The sequence below is a fragment of the Ochotona princeps genome, chromosome 29, assembly GCF_030435755.1.
Source record: "Ochotona princeps isolate mOchPri1 chromosome 29, mOchPri1.hap1, whole genome shotgun sequence".
Lineage (NCBI taxonomy): Eukaryota > Metazoa > Chordata > Mammalia > Lagomorpha > Ochotonidae > Ochotona > Ochotona princeps.
In genome coordinates this window covers 12,880,511-12,890,890 of record NC_080860.1, presented here as the reverse complement: position 1 = coordinate 12,890,890, position 10,380 = coordinate 12,880,511, and the positions used below count along the sequence as shown (strand labels likewise).

The 10,380-nt window shown below is 53.5% G+C and overlaps 2 protein-coding genes across 4 annotated transcripts in view; one reads left to right on the top strand and one right to left on the bottom strand.

The window, feature by feature from the left end:
- The first annotated feature begins 419 nt into the window (after positions 1–419).
- On the top strand, positions 420–5,037 carry LHFPL7 (LHFPL tetraspan subfamily member 7). Of its 2 annotated transcripts, none has more exons than XM_058656967.1 (3): positions 420–911; positions 2,217–2,355; positions 4,034–5,037. In XM_058656967.1, exons 1-3 carry the CDS (start codon positions 714–716, stop codon positions 4,291–4,293), a joined length of 597 nt encoding a protein of 198 aa, XP_058512950.1. In that variant the 5' UTR covers positions 420–713; the 3' UTR covers positions 4,294–5,037. The 2 variants fall into 2 exon arrangements, with proteins under 2 accessions (XP_058512950.1, XP_058512949.1); XM_058656966.1 differs by having other exon boundaries at positions 422–911; positions 4,031–5,035.
- Positions 5,038–9,489: 4,452 nt separating this feature from the next.
- SGSM1 (small G protein signaling modulator 1) overlaps positions 9,490–10,380 on the bottom strand; it is a 56,994-nt gene continuing 56,103 nt past the window's right edge. For both annotated transcript variants that reach the window (XM_058656964.1, XM_058656965.1), the window contains one exon: positions 9,490–10,285. In XM_058656964.1, the coding sequence (XP_058512947.1) occupies positions 10,197–10,285 (89 nt within the window). In that variant the 3' untranslated portion in view covers positions 9,490–10,196. The remainder of the gene's footprint in view (positions 10,286–10,380) is intronic.

Genomic DNA, 10,380 nt, shown 5'->3' with positions numbered 1-10,380 from the left:
AAGCCTTGGGAGGGACCCTGCACCTGTATGGGAGACCCGCAAGAAGCCCTGGCTCCTGCCTTTGAATAGGCTCAGCACAGGCCCTTGTAGCCACTTGGAGAGTGAATCAGCAGACCAAAGATCTTCCTCTCTGTCTCTCCTCTTCTCCGTATATCTGACTTTCCAATAGAAATAAACACATCTTGAAAAAAACTAATACCACTGACTTAGATGAGAAGCACTCACACACCTCACTCCTCATTTTGCAAGAAGCCCTCTCCAGCCAAGGTGTGAGCATCAGGCAGTTAGGATGCTTTGCTGCCTGGGGACAGTTAGTTCACAGGCAGGGTGACTGCCAGAAGCACAGCCTGTGTGTGCCAAAGGCACCCTGGATAGAAGCACTGCTTTGGGACAGAGAAGGCTTGTTGGGCTGAGAGCATGAAGCATGGACCAAGGGCGGACAGAGGAGTGGGCAGCAAAGCTGGCTCTGTTGAAGTGCTAATGTTTATTCTAGGACTTGGGACTTCTGCGTCCTGAACTCGTGAGACAGGACAAGGTGCCCTGCCCCTCCCACTGCACCGAGCAGAGCCAGGCGGAAGTGGCCACTGCCCTGGGCTCAGGCCACAGGAGCACACTCCAGGCTGCGGAACACCTCTACCTGCCTCTACTTCTCTGCTTTGCCAGTCTCTACCACTTAACCCTGTCCTTGACCCCTAAGGTGCCGGCACGTCCTCATGGTGGGCAGCGTGTGGGCAGCTCTGGGGCTCACCCTGACCTGCATTTCCGCCCTCAGTCTTGTCTCCCCGGCCTGGCTGCAGACCCCCAATTTCTCCTTTGGCATCCTCACCTACTGCTCCTCACCTCAGGACAATTGGAACCAGAGCTGTGAGACTTTCGGGTCCCTGCAGGATATTCCTGATTTTGCCTGGAAGGTAAGACTTGGGCTCCCCGGACACAGGACCGGCTGGCTCTGCAGAATGGGCACTGGGGGGCCTTTGCTGGCTCTCGGGAGTTCCAGTGCCGGGAGCCCAGCACTGGTCTCCTGTAAGAAGCTCTTATACTTAACGGCTGCTCAGGAACACCTGCGGAACTCTGCAAAGTTCTGGGCTTCCCTTGACCCCTCCTCAGAGGCATTTACTCTCCAGGTGAGGGGTGGGGTCTGCCTTCCTAGGATGTTTTTTTCTTTTGCAAATGCCTGGGATGCCAACAACAGCTGCCAGCCCTCAATTGCACCTTTGTGGAATTAAAAAAAAAAAGTGCCCCTTCTTCATTGCGCTACACCGCCCTCTGCTGGTCACTTCTTGTAACTATTGAGCAAATCCGGTGACTCCAGCTCCTGGACCTCCTTAAGGGCGTCTCCTGCAGCTGTCCAGTGAACAAGGAACATGTTTACCTGGCCAGCCTCCCAGCATGCTGGGTGTGAAATTGAGAGTTGAGGTGTTAAAGGGCGTATAACAACGAACATCATTAAAATCCACAAGGAAGACAATGAATAAGTAACACTCCCGCCAGTCCAGCACCTCTCAGGAAGACGATAGAAACTTTAGAACTGAACTTCACAGGGATGAGTGTTTGAGGTCACAATTAACACACCACTTGGGACACCCTCCTCCCTTACCGAGAAACTAGGGTTTCGAGTCTGTCTTGTTTCCCATTGTAGCTTTTTGCTGATGCATCCAGCAGGTCTAGTCATTGAGTCTACCACTCACAAGATGGGCCTGGAAGGAGCTCCTGGCTCTTGGCTTCTCCTTGGCTCAGCCTAGGCTCTTGTAGGCATTTTGGGGAGTGGACCAGCATTCTGAGTTTCTCTCTCTATCTCTGTTTTCCAGATAAGTTTTTTTTTTTTTTTTTTTAAGTGCTGGCTGCTCACATGGTAGCTAAAGTGGTGAGGCTGAGCAGGGTGTTGGGGCGAGGAGGGAAGTACACAGACAAGCCTGAACTCCGGAGTGCTGTCACAGCGCCTGGCAGTGCCAGGCAGCGCCCGGCAGGCACCTCACCGGGTGACTCTGACAGGTGACAGGGCTTCATAAAAGTGGGATACAGTGCTTAGGGGTCCTGGAGCGGAATTCTGGCTCTCACCTGGTAGTAGTTGTGTGTCCTCGGGCAAATGACTCATTTCCTGGTCTTCTGTCTACCTCCCCCGGGCAATGACACCATGGTGGGGGGTGAGGGTGGGGCTGTGGCTGTTCAGCCGAGGGACCCCCATCCCAACTCCTCCTCCACTCTCTTCCCGGCAGGTCTCGGTTGTGATGCTCCTTGGAGGCTGGCTCCTGTTGGCCTTCAATGCCCTTCTCCTCCTGTCCTGGGCCTTTGCTCCCAAGGGGCTGTGCCACAGGAGGGGCGGTGGCCCCATGCCAGGAGTGCAGGCAGCAGCAGGTAAATCCACTGGCAACCTAGCAAGCATTCTGGGCAGATGTAGGCAGTGAATGAAGGCAGGCATGAATGAGTCTTTGAGTAGAGTCTGACTTCCTGGGTCAAGATCTTAGAGATAAGTAGTGTTCCTTCAACAAGGCAGAAGCTGAGGGGAAGGAGAGATGGCATTCTTAATGCCATGAACCCCTGCCCTTTACCAGCCCACCCCTACAGCCTGTCCTTCTTTGCTTCTTTCTCATCTGTTCCCTTAGTGGCATCTTTATTAGAATCACCATGCTCAGTTGGGAAGGTTGTACACTGCGCAAAGGTGTCAGGATGAGAGCTGAGAGCCAACATCCAGCCCACGCTCTGCTGGCAAAGCTGTGCATTGCCAGGCTGCCCCTCTCTAAGTCACACAGGGCCTTTGGATGCACTTAGCCCAGCTATGATCGCAGCTGTCATCCAGTTAACTCTCCACCACCTCTCCCCTGGATTACTGTGCTAAGCCATCGCTGCCGCCACCTGACAAACAGGTCCTGGGAAACAGAAATCAGATCATGCCTGCTCATGCTGGCTTATCCATCCTCCAGTGGCTTCCTGTCACACTCAGAGGAAAATCCAAACTCCTTACTGTGGCTTCAGAGGCTGCACCTGACCCCAGCCCCACTCCCTTGCCTGGCCCCCTCCTCCCTGCCCTGCCACATCGGTGTGGCTCACATACGTCGTATCTGCTCTTCCTGCCTGCAGTCCCCTCTCCCTAACATCTCCATTCTCTGCCCTGGGTTTGTGTGTTTCACAGCATGTGGTCACACACCTGAGGCTTCCCATCCAGTCCCTGCATCACTGGCCCCCCTCTCTGCACTATAACACGGCTCACCATAGGTGAGGCCATGTGCATGACCTTGAGATTGCCCACCTGTGGTCTGGTGCTGCACACCTAACAGGTGCCCCAAGATAGCTGCAGGATCAGTGGGTGAAAACGCAGCCCCTGTTCTGGCTGGCTGGCTTGCACACATCTCGCTGAGGGAGGGTTGATTCTCATTGTTCCATCCAGCATTTCTTTGTCCAGTTTGTGTTATTATAGCGAAGGATCTGAAACTTGGTCATCTTACAAAGAAGAGAGGTTTCTTTAGCGCATAGTCCTAGAGGTTCAAGGTCAAGAGCTTGCAGTTGGCAGTGGCTCTTTTCCCTGGCAGAGTCCCCAGGGCAGTGCAGGGCATCACAGGATGTGACGGGGAGCATGTATGTGTAGGTATATCCTATGGTCACTTTCCCAATGGTGCCCAGGCCTCTAGTTTCTCTACATCCTTCCCTACATTTATTTGCAGGTTCATTTTGTTTAGCAGTAGTCATTGTAAAGGGTAGGGGGTGGTGTCCCACTGGACTCTGATTTTCTTTCTCATGACTGTATCTGCCTCTGACAATTCTGATGAATGAACACAAGCATGGAGCAAAGGATGAATGAGTTAAGTGGATATGTGGGTGGGTGAACTGCTGGATAAGTGAATGGAAAGACATTGGGGAAAAATGTGAACTGGATGGTTGGAGAAAGGATGGGTGAGTGGGAGGGGCAGATGGCTAAGTGAGGAGATGGATAGCTGCATGGAGAGGGAGGAAGGGATGGAGAGGTAGGTGAATCCTGGGGCAGAAGGTGAGTCCCATGTTCCTAAACTGACAAACGGATGGTCTGTGTTTCCAGCAGCCAGCACCATTCTGGGCCTGCTGGTTTTCCCCATCAGCCTGGCCTCCCCGTTTGCCAAGGAAGCCTGCGAGACCTCCTCCCTGTACTATGCAGGGAAGTGCCAGCTGGGCTGGGGTTATGTGACAGCGATCCTCAATGCAGTCCTGTCCAGCCTCCTGCCCATGATGAGATGGCCCCAAAAGACCACGGTCCAGGGAAGGGTCATTGTCTTCTCCAGAGACTCAGAGAAAATCGTCCTTATGCCAGAAATGGACACATGAAAATCTCCCAGAAGAGCAGGACGAGCCCAGGCTACATGAGATCACCACACAGCCATGTCCACCCCCCACCGTCATCACCGCTTCCTTGCCGTGTGACCTCATGGGAGTCGCTTCCCTTCTTGGGACACATTATTTTCTCTTTTATAACCTGGAAGTTGAAAGAATGCCTACCTCATAGGGCTGTTGGGAGAATTCATCGGAGACATTTCTGTACATAGAGCACGTTGAATCATGTCTGACATATAATGCTCAATCAACATCAACTATGTGTGTCATCAGAGGACGGTGGGCAGGGGGATTAAATGTACTAAGAAAAAGTGCCAGGGCTGGTGTTGTAGTGTGGCCGGCTAAGCCTCCACCTGTGATGCGAGCATCCCATATGGGCGCTGGTGCATGTCCTGCTGCTCCACGTCTGATCCAGCTCCCTGCTTAGGGCTTGGGAGAGCAGTGGAGGATGACTCAGGTCCTTGGGCCTCTGCACCCACATGGGAGACTCCAGAAGGGGCTCCTGGCCTCGGGTCAGCTCAGTTCTGGCTGTTGTGGCGATTTGGGGAGTGAGCCAGCGGATGAATGATCTCTGCCTCCTCCTTTCTCTTTGCTTTTCAAATGAAAATAACTAGGTCTTTTTTTAAAAAGTGTCTAAGACAAATCTGAACACATAGTTGGTGTGCAGATGGTATGTCTTTTCATGAATACTAGGGAATGTATGCATGTTCTTCCTCTCCCCTGCCTTTAGAATTTTAAAGTTATTCATTTCTCCATCAGATATTCAGTGAGTCACTGTAAGGGACAAGATCCTGTGCCAGAGTTGTTGAGGGTGGGGAGGTAAGGACCCATCTTTCCTCACATACAGTAGGGGAAGGTACTTGTCCCAGAGCCCAGAAGTACTGGATGGCCAGCTCACTTCCTCTTCTTTAAAATAAATGTACCCGAGAGGCAGAGAGACCATGATTGGGAGCTGCCGCCCATCGGTTCACTGCCCAGATACCCACAATGTGCAGGACCAAGTCTGGTCAAAGGTAAGAACTGAGTCCCAGCCAACCTGAGCCAACCTGAGCCATCGCCTGCTGCTCCCCAGGGGGTGCGCATGAGCAGGAAACTGGAATCGGGAATGGAGCCAGGACACAAACTGGGACACACCTGTGTGGCCTGCAGGCATCCTAACCAGCTTCTTAACCATAAGGCCAAAGGCTCACCCTGGCAGAGTCACTTTAAAGGAGGTTTTGTTATTCCCATTTAACAGAAGTGCATATTGAGCTTGGCGGGATAAAGTCTCTTGCCCAAGGCTACACACGACCAGTGGGCAGCAGAGCTGGGTCTGGAAGGCAGGTCTCTGGCAGGACAGCACAGGCAAATAGAAGCACTTAGATTTGCTCCTTCAATCCCTTGCCCACTCAGCTCACCTTCAACCAAACTCATGCAGCTTGGAACACTTACCCCAGAATACTCCTAAACACCCCAGAGGTGATGCCATTATTCGGATCATGTAGAGTTCACCAAGAGGGCAGAAAGAGATACGGCAAGTGTTTTTGTCTCTTGATAACAGAATGGAACCATAGCCCAAGAAACCACTACCCAGTGTTCAGATGGCCTTGGGGCATCAAAAGTGCCATCCAAATTTCAGCAATGCATGTCAGCCTGGGTGGGAGGGCTCCGCCGAGCAGACCCAGGAACTGTCCCACTCATGCTTGGGACATGCTCCTCCCCTCCAGCACAACCTCATGATGGCTCATAAGTTCCTTACCTATCTCTTCAAACTTCCACTGAAGCCCCAGCAGGGACAGTTCTCCAGCCCCTAAAACAAATCCAGTCATGAAGAGGCTCTGTGTAATGGACAGGGGGACCATCCTGTAGCATCTTCTCTGGGTCAAAACAGCAGGTGTCTCTTGTCTGCCTGCAGCCTTGTCCCATGAACACTGGAAGTCCCTGTGGCCCACAAACCCAAGGAGAGTCAGCTAGGTAGACCCCAGAGGATCCCTACACCGCAGCCTAACACCACAGAAAGTGCCCTGGGAAGTGCAGGGTCCTGTTGCCCATCAGAATCCTGCTGGCTGGCCAAGGCAACAGCTGATGGGCACCAAAGCTTCTCATCAACAAGGATTCAGCTGGAATTTCTGGCTGTTATGACTCAACAGAATGCTGAGCAGGTACAAACGGCACAGTCAGCATGATGCCACCGCTGCCAAGAAGCTGAGCCCGGCCCCTCCCCCACTCCCGCATCTCTCTTCATCACACAGCCTTGGAGTGCATGCTCTCTTAGAACCACACTCTCGTAAGACCCAGACTGAGGTAGATGATGGATACTCATTCAGAGGAAATGGGCTCCCAAACAGGAAGTCATCTTAGGGGACGCTGAGGGGCAGTGGAGACTCTGGAGGAAAGAGGGAGGCCCGGGACCAAGGGCAGCACCAAGGGAAGCATTATGTTATCCATTTCACAGGAATGAAAACTGAGGCTCAAAATGGTCATGTCACTGACCCAAGGGATCCTAAATCATTGGCCCCTAGCTAGGGGACAGAGACAGATGAGCTGACGCAAGTCACTCCTGTTTCAGTTCTCTTGGGAGTCTTCCCATGTCTCAAACCCTGACTTGCATCTTTTGTAATTCTGAAAAATGTCATTTGCAAGGCAGAGAGAGACAGACTAAGAGCCTGAGCTTGCACCTGCTGACTCATTCGTCCAATGCCAGCAACAGTGGAGGCAGGGCCAGGCCACAGCCAGGAGCCAGGAGCCAGGAGTGCCATCTGGGTCTTCCGTGGGGGTGGCAGGGACCCAATTCCCTGAGCCCTCACTGCGGCCTCCCAGGGTGCACATCAGCAGGAACCTGGATTGGAGAGCAGGAGCCAGGACTCAAACCCAGGCATTCCAACATAGGATGTGCGTGTCCCAACACAAGACCAGGTACCCACTCCTACCTCTCTCTCTCTCTCTCTCTCTCTGTAAGATTTATTTATTTTATTGGAAAGACAGATCTACAGAGAGGAGAGACAAAGATCTTCCATTGGCTGGTTCACCCCTCAAGTGGCCATAACAGTTGGAGCTGAGCTGATTGGAAGCCAGGAGCCGGGAGCCTACTCTGTGTCTCCCGCATGGGTGCAGGATCCCAAGACTTTGGGCCATCCTCAATTGCTTTCCCAGGCCACAGCTGGAGGGGAAATGGGGCAGCCAGGACATGAACTGGCACCTATAAAGGATCCCAGTGGGTATAAGAAAACTTGGGCCATCCTCGGCTGCTTTCTCAGGCCACAAGCAGGGAGCTGGGTGGGAAGTGGAGCTGCTGGGATTAGAACTGGAGCCAATATGGGATCCCAGCGCATTCAAGGTAAGGACTTTAGCTGCTAGACCACGCCGCCGGGCCCGCAATCTCCTTTTTATTAACTCAGGCTCTGAGGACCTGGCATTGTGGTGCAACAGGTTAAACCACTGCCTTTGACATCAGTACCCCATATCCAAACTCCAGTTCAAGTCCCAGCTGCTCCACTTCCAATCCAGCTCCCTGCCAATGCACCCAAGAAGACAGCAGAAGATGAGCTTAACACTTGGGTCCTCCAACACCCACATGGGAGGGCCAGGAGCCAGGAGCTTCACCTGGCTCCTCACCTTGACCTGACCCAGCCCTGGCTATTGTGGCCATTTGGGGAGTGAACCAGCAGATGGAAGATTTCTTTCTCTATGTCACTGTTCCTTTCAAATATATAAACATGTAAATCCTTAAAAGCAAAACAAAACCCAGACTGTTGGCCCACGGCATCCTATGGTGGTTTAAAAAAAAAATGCCCCAGAACAAGCATGACATAGATTCATGGGTTTCCCCGTTCATATATATTTTCTCCATGTGTAGACACAAATCTTCGGTAAACACAAGATACACGGGCAACACTGACAACGAGAGAGAGCACTCCACAGGCGGACTCCACGCACTCCCACTCCAGAACACAGAGACACACGGGGAGGACAAGGATCTCAAGCACACGGCCAGCCAGATCAGCAGGGGCCGTGCCACGTCCACATCACAACCACGGACGATGCTCTCTGGAACGCTCAGAGAGAAGGCAGAGGAGAGGTGGGGCGCTGTACTTTGCAACTAGTCTGTTACAAAAATAAATATGCTTCAGGGAGGTCTGTGACCTGGGTTTGCTAAAATAACATCCTCTGGGGGGGGGGGGGAGCGGTGGGAGGAAATGGCTGAGTGACAAAATATACTTTTCTCCAAAGGGGCCTTTTGAACATTTGCAACCAGTCTTAGGATGCTGAGGGACCAGGTGGGGGAGGGGACTGTGGTGATCCCCACAATGTTGCTGTTCTTTCCTGTTTTGGTAAGGGAGAAATGAGTGGGGGTAGGGGTGTCCCAGCTGAGACTGGGAAGGCTTTGAATCCCCCCACAGAGTTCTCTGCAGAACCAAGGGCCAGTAGGGGCCTCTGTCCATCCCGCCCCACTCAAGCTCAAGTGTGAGTACAGGCCAAGGGCTAGCCTTTTCACGGTATGTGAGGAGACGTGGCCCCTCCAAAAATGCTGGCTGTTATTCCCGAGCTATGTGGGGGTGGCATCGCTGGGAAGAGCCTTCCTCCGTGGTTTTCATTGTCTCCCTCCTCCCTCCATCCCGTTCCATTCCAAGGGCACCCTCAGGAGGGCAGAGCTTGTAGACAGTTTAGCCTGGAGGGCAGGTGCTGCCCTAATCCATTTGGTAATGTCTACCTGTGGACATACAGTGAACCATTCTGAGACCTTGCCCCAGGCCTGGCCCCAGTTCACCCACAAATATTTCCCAAAGCAAACACACAACACCTGCTATCCTGGCCAAGATTCTCCCCTCCCCCTGAGTCTGAGTGAGCAAGGACACTTAGAAGAAAGCCAGCCTCCGGATCCAGAGGTGTTCACCAACACCGCTCCAGGCCTCAGGGACCCTAGACCCAAACCGTGGAAGGAGAGGTGAATGAGGTCTCCCCTGGGAGAGGGGAGATGGATGTAGCTCTGTCCTGTCCTGGGGCGCTCTGAACAGGACCCTGAGGAGCCAGGGTCCATCCCACACCTACCAATCCTTCTTCCCAGGGCCCCATGGCACTTACAGGGAGCTGCTTTTCTGACCAGAAGACAGGCAGCAGCTCCACTTCGGGGGACAGGTGGGATTGAGGGGAATATAACTCTGAGTGGAAACAGGGTCTTAAGGAAATGGGGCGAGGCCTCGGGCCTCAGGGAGGGGGTCCCACTAGTGGCCCCTTCTCTACAGTTCTCAAGTGGAGACAGTTTGCCCGGCAGGGCACAAGTGGCCATGTATGGGCTATCATCCTTGAAAGTAGGAGTGATGGGACAGTGCCACCAGCACCATGCTTCCTGGGTAACAAGCCAGGGGCGCCGCACAATGTCCCGCAATGCGCAGAGCAGAACCCCTTTACCAAGCTGACCCTTGGCCAGGCTGCCAAGACCCCACCCTCAGCCAACTGTTCAGCCATCTCCGAGAACTTCTGCACAGAGGCCTCTTTCCTAGCAGGTGGGTGCCCAGACATAGCTCTTGGACTAGGTCCCCAGAACCTTCTCTCCCCAGGGGTCATCTGCCAAGTGGAGGGTGGGGAATGGGGGAGCAGGGAAGAGGATCAGGAACGAAGAAGCAATCCCTGTTCCTATTCACCAACAATCTCTAGCTCCCACATGGGAGAACCCGCAGACTTGGCCATCTTTGGTCAAATAGGAAAACGTAAGGCTGAACCCAAGGGGCCACCCCTTGGCCACCACCTGTGCAGCAGCCAAAGTCAAGGTGGTTTCCCTGGGCACAGACATCCTTGCTAGTGGACGGACACCAGGACCCTGCTCCCACTCCCAGAGCGGCCTTCAGCTGGGAGGATACGTGGGCAGAGGGATGGGCAGGCGGGTGGCAGCTTGGCTGACGTCTCCCGGCGAGGGCTGCTCACTTGTTCTCGATCAGCGTCTGTACTTTGTACACAAGGTCCCGGGCCAGCTTCAGGACCTGCTTGGCATTGTGTCGCTCGGCCATTTCTGGAAGAGCCCAAGGCGAAAGCCAGTGAGTCTCCTCCTCTCCCAGAGACGGTCCATCCCCAAGGCCCTCTCATCACAGGAGGGCTCTGGAAGGA

Excerpts from the sequence above, each read along its gene's own strand:
- LHFPL7 (XM_058656966.1), top strand. The coding sequence starts at position 714 with ATGGTGGGCAGCGTGTGGGCAGCTCTGGGGCTCACCCTGACCTGCATT. Across the intron at positions 912-2,216 it reads TTCCTGATTTTGCCTGGAAG|GTCTCGGTTGTGATGCTCCT; the intron begins GTAAGACTTGGG and ends TCTTCCCGGCAG. Across the intron at positions 2,356-4,030 it reads AGGAGTGCAGGCAGCAGCAG|CAGCCAGCACCATTCTGGGC; the intron begins GTAAATCCACTG and ends CTGTGTTTCCAG.